Source organism: Scophthalmus maximus, chromosome 12 (genome assembly GCF_022379125.1).
Source record: "Scophthalmus maximus strain ysfricsl-2021 chromosome 12, ASM2237912v1, whole genome shotgun sequence".
Taxonomy (NCBI): Eukaryota; Metazoa; Chordata; class Actinopteri; order Pleuronectiformes; family Scophthalmidae; genus Scophthalmus; species Scophthalmus maximus.
The window spans coordinates 9,222,310-9,236,716 of NC_061526.1; the positions used below are offsets into that span (position 1 = coordinate 9,222,310).

A 14,407-nucleotide genomic window follows, 5' to 3' on the forward strand; every position below is an offset into this window, starting at 1 on the left:
CTTGTTTCTGGTGGTAAAGATTAAGGTTCCCCCCAACTTGGCCCCTTCAAACAGCTTACAAAGTGGTGCATAGTAAATAGTTATGATTATAATAGTAGTGTGATATTTGGTACTGTGAATTTTATTCACTGGCTATATGACTACAACCAATGCCTCTGATTTATGGATACAAACATCTACAAGGCACATTTCGATCTATCAAAGTGCATCTTTTTCACAAAACCAAATCCCAGCATTTGGCTGCCATTTAGGAATCAATGCTTTATTTCAATTTTGAGTGTGTGTGTGAATATTGACGAGATAGTCCATAACAGTGAATAGACATGATACACAGATAGTAAATACAGAGAGAGAGAAGGAGCAGGCAAAGGGAGTCTGTTAGTAACTGATCGGTGCTTTAAGAGCTGAATTCCAAAATACTACTAATCCATTTGAGGCAAAATGTCATGGTGCAATCTGACAATGACACACCCAAGCCACAAATAAGCACTTTTAATGTATAGCATATTCTGTTGTGTTGATTATCTCGTTTCTTTGTCTTAAACATTTTTCTATTGGTGAAAATACAACAGAAGTTGCCTCAAATGGACGAGTACTCTGCAAATGAGCTACTTTTGTTTGTTTGCAATATTTTTTTAGGTTTTTTTTGCAATACATTCCAAGATCTCTGCGAAGGCAATTCCATCTTATCAACTTTGAAACAACATTCATGTGTTACTGACATTAAGGCTGATTATTCAGCAAACAAGCCCCAGATTACCTTTAAAAAAGGTCTGAATTAGAAACCCAAAAAATTGAAAAGTTGTTGAGCAAAATCAGAGGTTTTTGGCGCTTAAACAAACTCATAAAATGTAATTTCAAAAGACTTTTCGATAATCTGAACAATTAGGGAAAACAATATCAATTATTTTGGAACGTAAATGTCAATGTAATGTTTTTATTTGACTTTTTTTTCACAGTTTTTAATCTATTTTGTTGTAGCTAGCTGTGACGACTATGCATTTAGCATTGTGCTAGCTTGTAGCTAGTTGCTCACTTTCTTACCGCACCAGCTCCATGTTTATAAGGTTTGTTATTGTACTGGACTGTACTTTACTGTATTTAAAGCTACCGTTACACTTATTAGGTTTGCAATAAGTGTCAGTGGTTTTGATCAGAAACGCAACACTGAGATGCTCTTTTTACTAATTGGCTAGATTGAGTACTTTCCACCCAAAGAATGATAATGTTCATTTGTCAAAATATTCAAGAATAAAAATGTTAACACTTTGTCCGCTCATGACAGTCAATTAAAAAAAAACATAGCAAATGCCAACAATCATATATGATTAAACATAACAGATGGAATGTAGAAAAGGAAGAAATATAATGGGCACTTATAAGTTCCAAAGCACATGGTGAAACACAATCAAATGGTGAGATAAAAGATTAAAAATACCTAATTAGAACATAAATAAATAAATAAAAGTAATAACTACTAAAAACCTTTGATCTTCTGTGAACATAGTGTCATGTTGAGTATTTTTTAAATCTTGCTTCAATATAGACTGATAGACAGCAAACTGTAAACAACTGACCACAAGGTGTTCGACTACCACCACTCTTATTTAGTAAGACAAAGATTTTTTTCTGTGGTGCCGGTTAAACTGTCTAATGTTGGGTTGATATAAATGACTTAAATGCTTTTCTTATCTATTGAATAATCAATGTAAATCCTTTGTTAATGTCATGATCATTTCTGTCATGTAAATGCTTTGCAATCGTCTTTTATCGTACTTAAAATTACTGTATTTCTGCTTAGGTGTGGGTGAACAACTGTTTGTAAAATGGGAACTTACAATCGAAACCAGGTATGTTTTGACCCTTAGGTGTGGGTGAACAACTGTTTGTAAAATGGGAACTTACAATCGAAACCAGGTATGTTTTGATATTAACAACCAAACATTACAGAGGCATGCTTCTAGAAAACCGAGGGACTCTTGTACGGCAGATGACAGACGACATGGAATTGTTCTAGCAGGCGACAGCACTTCTCGCAATTCTTAACGCATTCTAGAATTCTTGGCAATTGTGGAGTGAATGGAAACATTCCAGAATTCTTTTGAACATTTCACATGATATTAAAGGTATTCTCACAAATATATAAGATAGATTTATAGACTTTTTTCCTCTCCCTGTGACAGATTTCTGAGGGAAAATATAGCAACACTCAAACCAAGCATAGATAGACAATGGTGCTTAATCAATCAACCCAACTACTCAGTCATTCAGACAATCAGAATCAGAGTCAAGCAATCATTTCTAATGATGAATCTATAGCCCAAGTAAAGAATATTAGCATATAGCAAAAAAACATTCCATATTCAGACAATCCTAATGGACAACAGGCTTAAAGTTGCACATGTCTTAGTCTGCTCAGAATTTTGATCCCAGAGTGAAAAGTTCTCAACACAAAATATCTCCATTCCATGATCTGCCTGCTTCATATTTATATGTTTGCTCTGGGACTTTTCCCAGAGCAACTATAGTCCCCAGTTCAAAATGAAATAAGTACTTTGCTCGAGTGCAGCCTGACAAGCTCTATGAGTTGGTATTTGGTCAAATTAGCCTCCGAATGTTAGAGTTGTTGGTGTACAAAGGAAATCTATTTTAGTGAGTAACAGATGACTGAATTTCAAACCAAGACATAGACGTCTTTTAGCTCACTGGCCATTATTTTACCTGATACATACAATACGAGAAGGCAGAAAAATAGAAAACTTTGTCTTCCGTTAATCATTTTTGCCTTTGATGCCTCTGCGATCAAATCGTGATTGGAGTTTCCAAAGATGTTTCTAAAATTCCTCCTTTAAAGCCTTGTTTCATTCAGTCCTCCGTTGCTCTACTCATGCCAACCTAGGAGAAAGGACTGTTACAATGTGACATCATCGATCTGTCTTTGCATCACTTATGCCTTGTGACCCTCCTGCATCCAATTCTGCAATGTGTCTCGAATTTGCATGAAAGCAGAAACTTTTTTATCTTAAGCTTTATCTGCAACTCAACACTGTTTAGACTTTCAAAAGGACGTAGTTTAAAGACCAGTGTTTGTGCCTCAATATCCTGTAATCCATTCTCTTTTTTTCTTATGATCTTTACTTCATCATCAAAGACCAGCTTTTATTTCAGTTGTTGTCTTTTGATGTCATCATGGCTCAGGTAATCCTTTTCTTCATTGTTTCTTCCTCGTGTCTACCCATCCCTTCGTCCATCGTTAGTCAGCAAAAGAGGTTCATGCAATGATTCCAAGAGTCTGTCATGTCATCGACCATCTCCAGCCTCCGCTTCACTTCCCCGTCGAAGCCTCCATCATTGTAGGTAGCGGTAGACTTTGAAGCAGTGGTTGCCGGAGTCGGCCACCACCACATGTCCGTCGGAGGTCAGAGCCAGACCTTGGGGTCCATACAGAGGGTCCGCCGATGTGTTGATGTAGGAGAGGAAGGAACCACTGCCGTCAAACACCTGGAAATTGGAACAGAAAAGGTTTTGATGACTGCAGTAGTTATTCTTCTTATCTTTACACGTTGAAAGGAATTGCACATGAATGTTGTACCTGTATTCTGCTGTTGCCCCAGTCCGCCACGATGATGTTCCCATTTACATCCACAGCTACGCCAGTGGGAGCATTGAACTGGCCGTTTCCTTCACCGTTTGAGCCAAACTTCAACACCAGATCTCCGTCAGGAGTGAATACCTGACCAGGTCAGAGAAAGAGTGGCACGGTCCACATTTACATGTCTTATTAAAAGTTCCCTTGAGCAAAACAACCAATCTGCGGTATTTAGTCAGTACCTTGACAGAGTGGTTATGGAAGTCAGTCACGATGATCTCATTGTTCTTGTTCACTGCAGCAAAGTGTGGACCTTCAGGAAAGGAACAAAGAAGCAACAAAAACTGCATTTACACATCATCTGGAACTTTACAGTCACAGTTTGAAATTCATCAAACTGCTTTCAGTTAGTGCGCTTAATTCAACGCTTGAGCTCTGTTGTTATGTGTCTGACATTAAACCTAAAGTTCAACTGGCCTGTTTTTCAGAGCTTAACCTAGTTTCAGTGATCGCATGATCATTATACTTCAACTGGTATTTTAATAAGCACTCAAACTGCTCAGAGCAATTAAGACTTAAATATATTACCTCTTAACCAAGGAGTCCCATTCTAGTATTTAACTGTTTTTAATAATTTACTTTATCCAACACTTCTCTGTGTTCATTCTTCTTCATCTGCTTTCAGTGATTATACTTCAACTGACACTTCTGCCACCTACAGTCATGTGAAAAACCATTACCTGCAAACTGCTTGTCACCGTTACCCCGACTACCAAACTTGCTGATGAGTTTGCCGGTCAGCTGGAAAATGAAGACAGTACACGCCTTGTTGTCAACCACAATCACATGACCGTTGTGGTCCACAGACACGCCCTTTGGCCCCATAAGTCTGCCAGAGCCAAGCTTCGCCTGGTGAACAGCAAACACAACCAGTGAGGACGAGGAATCATTCAACAAAATGTAGACATGTCAGTGTAAACCACTTGTTCAAATTTAAAAAAAATTTAAACTGATGCACAAATTCTTACGTACTTATACATAATCATACAGTCTTTTATGGAAACACATATTCACCACACCTACCTTGAACTTGCCCTCGCCGGAGAAGATGCTGACCCACTTGTTGTCGTAGTCTGCGATGATGATGTCACCTGTAGGGTGCACTGCCACACCTGTGGGGCGCTGGAGTTGCCCTGGCGACCGTCCCCGCACCCCAAAACGACTCTTGAATTCCCCTTCGTTGGAGAAAATCTGGAGTGGCGATACACGTGTGACAACCCTCATAGACAAACCCAAAGTCTGGCCCCTGAGTAAGAAGATATGAAGCCCGGACAAACTGATTTACCTGGACACACTGATTGTTGCTGTCGGCTATCAGTATCCTGCCGTTGGACGACGCAGCAACTCCTTGCAGGTTGGTGAATTCCCCTTTGTTCCTCCCCTTTGTCCCTGAGGAGTAAACAGATGAAATTTTTTATTGTTTTATTGATTTATTACTCAGAGAGCTCAAATCTGTATTATTCTGTCAGGACGAATGACTCACCGATCCTAAAGATGAGGTCATCCTCAATTGGGTTCTGAGTTTTACGTCGTGGGGTGCCCAGGGCACTGCTGGCCCTTTTGGAGCCCTTCTTCTTCTGCCCAGGGGATTTCCCTCGTCTCTTTGCCCCATCAGAGGACCCTGTGGACGGGGTGGCGTTGGCTGCTGAGTTGGTTGCTGTGGTGGTGGAGGGCGACACCTGGAGAGCCAGAGACTGTGAGAGAAAATGTTGCCTCCAAGTATTAATAACAGGGCATTTTCAGTTTATTTTTGCATAACAATGCATGTTAACAGCATGTGAACATTTTCAGTAATGTCGAAGCTAGCTAGAAGGGAAACGGTTGTACTGTTTATTTTTGGAGCAAGAGGTGACACTGCACTTTTACATGCCAAAGGCGGCAGTGTGCGTCAACCGAAATGGTTGCAGGATTGCTGAACTGTGTCACAAACGTCCTACCCCCAAACTTTTCCAACACCCGAGTCTGCGAAGTTGTAATTGTTGTAGCATCCATTTTAAAAACTTTCTGAAACTGACACTCAGTAAACGCCCACTACATGTCACAAGAAAACTTATGTCACTGCAACAAAATGAATGAAGGCAAGATCATCCAAAGGTATGTGTGCCACAACCCCTTCTTCTCAAACCTGGTTAAATGTATATCGCAGCTGAGGTTCACAATAATTTGGTGAGAACTCATCTTGGACAAGCTGAAAGTAGATGTTCACCTTTTTTTTACAACTACAAAATGACAAACACAATCCACCCACCTCTGCTTCTGCCTCCAACGCCCTGGTGACGGTCAGTTTGAAGGGACTTCCCTTGATGTGCTGGTCGTACAGACGGAGAGCCAATGAGAAGTTGCCTTCCTTCGGTACAATGTACAAAAACTCATAAGTGCCGTTCTTGTGGTCCACAATTTCGCCATCCACAATGCTGCCATCTGGGGTGAATACCTGGATACACATATGAGGAATGTTTTGTGAATTTGTCCAGAGAATTACATGACATTTTATCTGACGGGGGATGTAAAACAAACCTCAGCTGATATGATTGCATTGCCGCTCTTGCAGGCACCCCCTGATTTGTCTCTTGTCACTATGGTGACTGAAGCAGGATTTCCCACAATGCACTGCTCCAGGCCAGTGCCCATGGCTTCACTCTGGCTTGCCACCGCACTGAGAAAGAGGAGGAAGATGTGTGAGAACCAGTCAAACTGTTACCAGCAAAAGTGCTCATTTGGCATTATTTTCACCTGGTCGTGACGATGGTCCCCAGGTTGTGGATGGACTTCCTCAGCCCGTCCGTCTCCAACACCAAATCCAGTTGGTCGTTCTCCTGTGGCTGACTTGGCAGGCCGAGACCGGCCAGCCCCGCCAACCTCTCCCCCAGCTCCTGCTCCTCCTGCAGGATCGCCACACTTGCCTCCCTGGGTAGAGCCTCCTCCATCTGCGTACAAATAGCGGTGATGTCCCCCTCTCCCCGAACAAGGCTGTCGACTTGGGCCTGGAGGACCTGGCCACACAGAGAGACAATATTTAGTGAAGTATTCCAGTGGCGGGAGAGGTTGCACTGCCATGACAACCAAAATCATGTTTTGACTTCACCAAAATTGTGCTGGGCATGTGTGCACCTTCTGTTTGAGGCCATACGTGACCTCCAGCTCCATGAGCAGAACACTCTTCCGGACATCCAGCTGCTTGTGCAGATCCTCGAAGCTCGACTGAATGTCCTCTTCGATGGAAGCCCTCTGATTGGTCAGCTGCTGGAGTATCTCCTTAATGAAGGACAGGGCATCTAAAATCTGAGGGAGCCTGAAGGCATACATTTAGAGGGAAACGGGAATTTCAAAGTCAAGTCAAAAGCAACGTTCAAATTTCTTTTGACAGTTGTCAATCCTTTCTCTACGACATAGACACACCAACTCAGTGTGATTATAAAGTATTTCAATGTATTGGAATTAAATGATTCTGTCCGACCTATGATTTATCATTAATGGGTGGACAATGGGCCTGATCATTGCATGGAAGTACACTGACTCCCAAAACAAATCTATCTTTTTCATTGTTTCTGCCATTGTTTTGTGGTTGATCCATTGTCCATGGTAAAGTTTCACGTTACCATGTACATTAGCACTGTGATCTGTGTTTGTCTCTGTCACCTGTTCTGGATGATCCCCAGCCTCTCCTGCAGGCTGCTGCGATGCAGCTCCAGGGCCTGGCTGAGTGCCACCTTGGGGTGCTTATCATGGTCCGACACACAGTCGTCACACAGCGCACACTCGCAGGCTGAACAGTAGAGGTCAGCCACCTGGAGATTGGAGAAAAAACACAACAATTACCATTAAATTCACCGCACTGAGAGCTGAAATGTGGGGCTGATACACAGAAATTTGGGGTTCAGGTTTCACATTTTCAGGTGAGAACATTTTGGGGAAATACACTCACTCCATTTCTTCTGACTCATGCTAAATAGGAGCTTATGTAACATTAATATAAATATAAGTTGGTGGGAAGAAGCAAAGGGCTACGATGGAAAAAATAAGATTTTTAAAGTTTGGATGGTGGGAAGCAGTCTCCTCCCAGAACCCAAAGTTGTAGACAAACTTTTTATGGAATACAATTTCCATTATTTTCTAACCCAGATTAGAAAATTGGCTCTTTTTATTAAATTCAAGAAAACCATAACAAAAAGAAATAAGAAATCTGAACAACATCTTCGTTTGTGTTGTGTTCTTACATTTCCTGCGTGTTGTGGGCAGGCGTTTTTTCCAGGTGGAGCCTCCAGGACGGTGCACTCCTCACTGCTGCTATCTGGGGAGTGTTGATGGGCCTCCATCTGCGGGGGGGCAGCCTGGTGGGGATGAACCTCCGATCACACCCCGTATTCCAAGCTTTGGCCAGGCGGAGAGGGGCCGGACGTTCGAATAAAAGTATGTCTATCGTCTCTTTATGTTATGCTGCTGTTATGTCTCACAATTTATTCCATGGTGTAGCTCAAGACGGACATTCAAGTAAACGTCAGCCGTTGGTTAGCGCCCCTCCCTGGAGCCTGCAGTCAAATCTGAGGGATTAAAACTATCCACAGCTTCTCCAACAGCTTCAAAACAAGTCTGCAGGAAATTCACATGTACATGTTGTTGTGTTTCTGTGTTTTCAGTGACCAATCATCCACTTTTCTTGATGTTTTACTCTGTCGATCTATCCACTGCAGACATGCCGACTGCAACGTGACTTCATTACATTCTTATTGGTTTGAAGCGGGGGGAAAAAAGGGCTTCCAGTCATCTGGAAATCCACAAATTGTCCATTTAAAATCCTCAGCTTCCATCAGTTGCCTTGTTATATATTTAAATCTCTCAAAAACAAAGAATAATTGTAGCATGTGAGTGGCGGTCCAATCCAATCCTTGCGGATTTGAGGAGAAGCAACGGACCTTGGTGTTCCTTTAATTCACAGAGGGTTCAAACTGATGATGGACCTGGGGAGAAGATAGTTACGAGGATTCAATGAGAAAACAGATTAACATGGATAGAGAGAAAAAAAATCATCCAAACCAAATCATCTCTATTGCCCCTGCTGCCTGGCTGCAGTACGTGTTATAAACTCTGCCCACTCCATGATCAAGATGGCGGCACCAATAACAGGGATATTTTTGTACAACAGGAGGAAGAGGAGACTTTTCAGCCATCTTTATATAAAGTCACTGATTGTCTTCATATATAGTCATTGTTCGACAATATACAATTACAAGTAATTTATCATCTTTATATACAGTGATCAGTAATTGATCGTCTTTAAGTAACAATCATACGATCACTGATTGTGTTTATATACAGTAACTGATTTCCTGACGTCATAATCCTTTTTTCTCTACTACTAAAGCACTGACATTGCTCATTATTAGTTTATTATCATTTCTCTCTAATTATGGATTCTGTTGTGATAATTACGTCATTAATCAGCATCAGCTGAATTCGCTCTCGCGAAAATACCAGTGAAGAAAGGTCATGAATGGATTCATGTTCAGAAGACAAACACAAGTTGCATCTGAAACTATTTTTACAGCCTGAGTTCACACCTACAGGGACGTGCCCCATATGTTCTCTCCAGGTGGCGTGTGTCAGTTCACTGCACAACACAAACCCGCAGATGGTACGATCCACAGACATGTGTTGGGTGGTCTAACACCAAGAGGTGAAGTGAATGAGGAGTCAACATACTTGTAGGGGCAGTGATGTAGCTCACTGCAATGTCTTCAAAGAGACGGGGAGTGAGGCTGAGGTATCCGTGGTAACCGACTGCACGGTGGGGTGAGGAAAAAAGTGAAGCGACCGTCGGCCTCTTTAATCCCCAAATCCTACATTTTGGCTAAAGTGCTCATGTTTTCACAGAGCGGGACATCGTCACAGCTCCATTCACTCTGATTTAAAGACCCAATTCACAGACCTAGCAGGTGTTTACTGGATCCAGAAGCCTATGTCGCAAGACATCTTGCAAGACACACTTTTACGTAATTCAATAAAACATACTCGGACAGATACAAAGGGTTACTTTGGAGATGGCCGTTCTGTCTGTGAGTTGACAACACGTGATTCTGAGAGCGATAAATACACCCCAGAGACCGGAGATAGAATTTTTTTTGGGGGTGACACAAATGCACTGACCACTTGTTGATCCGTGTAACGAGCCAGAAATCTCCTCAATATTGAGCTCCTTGTAACAAGCCACCTTGTTTTTTTTAAACCAGACGTAACCATATTCGGAGGAGCTGGGGGTGTGGCCTGAACTGAGAGCTTGATGACACTGCACGTCCACCTACACCTATGACCTGCACCTATTGGATGGACCAGCTTTCGATCACACAAGGAAACAAAGAAAACATACTCAACACATTGGAGTCTGTGTAAAAATCAATAAATGTTTTAAAAACTTTTAATGTTATTTATTACTCGTATAGTATAATGATAATAAAAACAAATTTAAATATATATTTTTTTCTATATTGTAAGATTTTATAAAATATTTTTCAACATTTTCTTTCTTGCTTTTATTTTAATCAATACTGAACATATTTTTTATATTTAATTTTTCTTTCACAAATTTTTACGTTGAATAAACGACTCTACAATTTCAAAAAATGTATGTTGAAAAAAAAAATACCAATATATTAAAATCATTTTAAAGCAATTTTGTTTTTATTCCTACATTTTTTAGTCATAAAACAGCTTCCGGGATATTATTCTTCAATAATTTCTATGTAGACTAAATTGATTAAATCATTTCAATGAATGAAAAATCGAATTAAATTGTATTGAAAATGAAAAATTTTGCTCGGGTTCCTAGTTTTAATACAAACTACAGCTGTATGTATGTACATATTTTTTTACCATTCCATGTCTGTGTTTGAAATATGACCAGAATATTCTTGTGAATAATTTATGAAGGGGAGGGATTATGGATATGAATTCCCTGTGATCTTGTACATAATCCAGTTTTTATCACCTCCCCCCGCAAATATTCTGTTCAACCTTCCTGACACAAAGACAGATACACACTTTTTGTCTGTCACACAAGAACAAGGAACAATCACTGAATTGATGTTTCTTCATTTGCGGGACATATATCTTTTGCCCCAATCTGTTTGATTCTCTGCCGCAGAGAGAATTGGATTCATTTTTTAGAATTTTTTGTAACCAATGCAGTTTATACACAGACGTGTGTGTGTGTGTGTGTGTGTGTGTGTGTGTGTGTGTGTGTGTGTGTGTGTGTGTGTGTGTGTGTGTGTGTGTGTGTGTGTGTGTGTGTGTGTGTGTGTGTGTGTGTGTGTGTGTGTGTGTGTGTGTGTGAGACTGTGTGTGTGTGAGACTGTGTGTGTGTGAGACTGTGTGTGTGTGAGACTGTGTGTGTGACTGTGTGTGTGACTGTGTGTGTGACTGTGTGTGTGACTGTGACACTGGTGACTGTCTGTAACTGTCACATTTGGATAGAGGGTCAATTGAACTCTTTCTTTCTTTCTTTTTGAATTCATGCACATCTCACATAGAATCACTTTTACTGTACATTTTTGCCTATGTACAAACATTTGTTCATGTGCATCATGTTCATCTTTTTTTGCTTCACATGATTTTACTTATTGTCTCCCGCTGATTTCATCTCATCATCGCTGCTTAGTATTCAAGGTCGGTGGTGGGAACTGACATTTTTTCCTCTTTTTGATCATCTTACATCTCGTGTGTGTGTAGTCGTCTCATGTCTCCTTGTAGTCGTTTTGTGTCTTTGTAGTTATTTTTGTGGTTGCAGTTGTTTTGCATGTTTTTTTTAACATCTATGTTATCAAATTGTGTCTTTTTGTTTTACATTTTAAGTCATTTTGTTTTTCTTTGTGATCGTGTTCCATCACTTTTTACCAAGAATTTCCAACAAGAAATAATGTCTGTCACTTCATGCAGAGGCGCTGGTCCAGTTATACAGCTACACACACCCACATATAGTAGCTGCAGAAATGTGACGTACCTCCTGTTACTCTTAGCGCTCAGGATGCTAACATGCAGAGCATGCAGGCCTAATATCTCGCACACACACACTTGTATCTGCTCCAGAGCTGAGGCAGATCAGTTTGCGCCTTCCTTCCCTCCCTTGTTCATCCTCCATCCTCGCTCATCCTGCAATCGGTCCATCCTTGTTTCCTCCGTCCTTCCTCAGTGTCTCCCCTCTGCCCTCCCTCCCACCATGCTACAGATGCTGCTGTCATCCCCAAACATTCCTCCATCCACCCACCCACCCCTCCTTCCCTCCATCCTCTCATCCCTGAAAAGCTAAAGCCAACACTCACCATGTTTTCCTCAGACGCAGGCGATCAGTGTGAGTGTGTCTGTTTTCCAGCCTGAAGCCACCGCGTCATGATAGCGTCTTGTTTGCTCCCTCTCCACTCCTGTGTGTGTGTGTGGGTGGGAGGGAGGGGGGAGGATATCATCGTCACAGCAACCCCAGCAGCTTGCAGCAGCACCACCACCAGACTGAGGGGAGGGAGATGGGGAAGGGGGAGGCGGGGCATCCATCAGGCCTTACTGCCGCATCCACCAATCATGAGAAAATAGGAGTTTATAAAAAGAAGAGCTGATTGGCTCATGTGTCTGTTAGTCATCTGAAAGTGTGGGTGTATGAGTCTCTCTCTTTCTGTTCACTACAGTGTCTCTCTCCCCTCTCAGCTCAGTGTGTATTGAGTTCATGTTGCATCAAAATAATTAAATACATTCAACATCTTCATTGTTCCTCAGTATTACATATATTTTGTATTTTGATGTCACTTTTTATTGTTCACCTCCTTTGTATTATTTTCTTTCTTGTGTAAAGTACTTTGTTCTGCATCCATGGATTGTTCTATATTTAAAAATTGTAATATTATTAATCTTACTATTCATAAAATGTATATTGTACATGATATATGTAAAATGCAGAACATGTAGTGTAGTATTCTTATTTTATTATTGTATATTTATTGTATTCTTAAACCAAATGTTCATACTCCTATATGTACATACATGTATAAAATAATTTATTACATTTAATGATGAATTTGTTAATTTCTTTTCTTTATTATTACTGAGAATGTTGTCGTTATCAGGGGGTGGGAAAAGCAGTTTGTTTTTCTTTTATGTATGTCTGTCTATCCACATGATTAAAAGGCCAATAAACATATAAAGGGTAAAAAAAATATTTATCTTATCATTTTCTTTTCATATCTTTTTTTTCTACAGATACGTGACCTGAAAACCATGTTATTGTTGGAATGCTGATTTTAATAGTCCTTGATTTGTATGTTTTTGTGAAAGCACTTTGTGAAGCTACTTCTGAAAGCTGCTATATAAACAAAATAATAATTGTTATTATAATAGTATTATGCAGTATTTTCTGACTTATTTACTCTCTGTACTCTTGCTACTGTTGAGCTTCCCTACAGAAGGTTTTCAGTAGCTCGAGACGTGTTGGGTGTCGGTGTCCCTCCGGCCCAGCAGGGGGCGCGGCCACGAGCCACGAGCCACTGCCACATCCGCCATGAGGGTTCAAGCTTCCGCGCCAACACCTGACCGGTCATTTGAAGCCGGTGCAGCGAAGCGGCCGGCAACGATGGAGACATCCTCCGGTTTTAACGGTAAATATGTTTTTTAATCTCCACCTCAATCCTTAAATATCAAACCGTCCTCACCGCTCACGGTGTGTTGAAGTGTCGTCGGTCGATATTCACCGCAGACGAGGAGGTTGAACGTGCGGATGGCGGAGGATTGTAGAGGAGTTCCCCCACGTTGGGTTTTTTTTTTTACTGAAATGTTTGGCGCGTTTTTATCTCAACGTTTTAACAGTGGATCGTTTTAACCCTAACCCTGGTTTAAGTTAACACCACGTGTCGGTTAAAGTTCTCCTAGTTTAACTGTGTCAAAATGGTTTAAATATCCGGCGAGGTTGACTTGATAACAAATACAAACATTTGTGAAGTCAATCAGCTGAGCACGTGGCGGCGCTGAGCATCTGTGCGCCTTACTTACATTTAAGAATTTTAAATCGGGAATTTCTAATTGAATAGAATAATCTAGGCCCCAAATTATACTTTAAGTATCTTTAATTAAATACAAATTTTAATATGCATGTTTGCAACTACATTTTACAAGTGATAAGTTATTCAAAAGCATTTAATCGTCTTCTGACTTACATCCGAGGGGCTGTGACTTGATCAATACCTATTGGGACTGAAGAGTTTTTGAAACATTTACTGATGAACATTAAAAAAATGACTAGTGTCTGATTGACTAAGGCTATTTGGGGAGTTAAACATGTCTGATTTTAATCAAACATAATCATGTATATTAATAGTAATATTATTAAAGTTAAAAAAACAAACTCAACCAAAAATATAAAACATATATGAAGTTAACAACTATTATTTTTACAGTATAATGTTGGCACCATTTATTCTGTGAAATAAGCTGTCATGTTGACATATTTTTTTATTGCCTATATATATTCTTTTTTTTCTTCCATAGAGTTTCCCTGGTGTTGGTGGGTCAGTGCCTGTCGGGGCGTCCCAGACCAAAGTACAACGCCTGCAATGTAAGGAGGGTGGGTACACGTCTGCTTTGGTCCAACACGTTACATCGATGTAGTTTCGCTGTGATGACGTCTTTTCCTGCCATTCGTAGTTTCCACCAGAGGTCGAAAGACCAGAGACGGTCCAAACCTTCCTTGGATGTCTGAGCGAATAGTTTAAACATCGAACATGTCCT

The 14,407-nt window shown here is 40.7% G+C and overlaps 1 protein-coding gene, 2 long non-coding RNA genes and 1 other non-coding gene across 4 annotated transcripts; 3 read left to right on the top strand and 1 right to left on the bottom strand.

Moving 5' to 3' along the window:
- Nucleotides 1-241: 241 nt before the first annotated feature.
- Nucleotides 242-12,128, bottom strand: LOC118284042 (tripartite motif-containing protein 2-like). Its single transcript, XM_035606633.2, has 14 exons — nt 11,962-12,128; nt 7,867-8,607; nt 7,289-7,437; nt 6,761-6,941; nt 6,383-6,642; nt 6,167-6,305; nt 5,898-6,083; nt 5,133-5,343; nt 4,935-5,038; nt 4,673-4,840; nt 4,330-4,498; nt 3,832-3,902; nt 3,593-3,733; nt 242-3,501 (listed from the first exon to the last, which is right to left on the bottom strand). Exons 2-14 carry the CDS (start codon nt 7,963-7,965, stop codon nt 3,349-3,351), a joined length of 2,031 nt encoding a protein of 676 aa, XP_035462526.1. The 5' UTR covers nt 7,966-8,607; nt 11,962-12,128; the 3' UTR covers nt 242-3,348.
- Nucleotides 3,365-4,420, top strand: LOC118285667. Its single transcript, XR_004785207.1, has 3 exons — nt 3,365-3,522; nt 3,649-3,741; nt 4,275-4,420. It is a non-coding gene; the product is annotated as an uncharacterized LOC118285667 (long non-coding RNA).
- Nucleotides 7,419-10,310, top strand: LOC118285646. Its single transcript, XR_004785197.2, has 3 exons — nt 7,419-7,545; nt 7,889-8,059; nt 9,877-10,310. It is a non-coding gene; the product is annotated as an uncharacterized LOC118285646 (long non-coding RNA).
- Nucleotides 12,129-14,289: 2,161 nt separating the features above from the next.
- Nucleotides 14,290-14,382, top strand: LOC118293533. Its single transcript, XR_004787436.1, has one exon. It is a non-coding gene; the product is annotated as a small nucleolar RNA SNORD14 (small nucleolar RNA).
- Nucleotides 14,383-14,407: the final 25 nt, after the last annotated feature.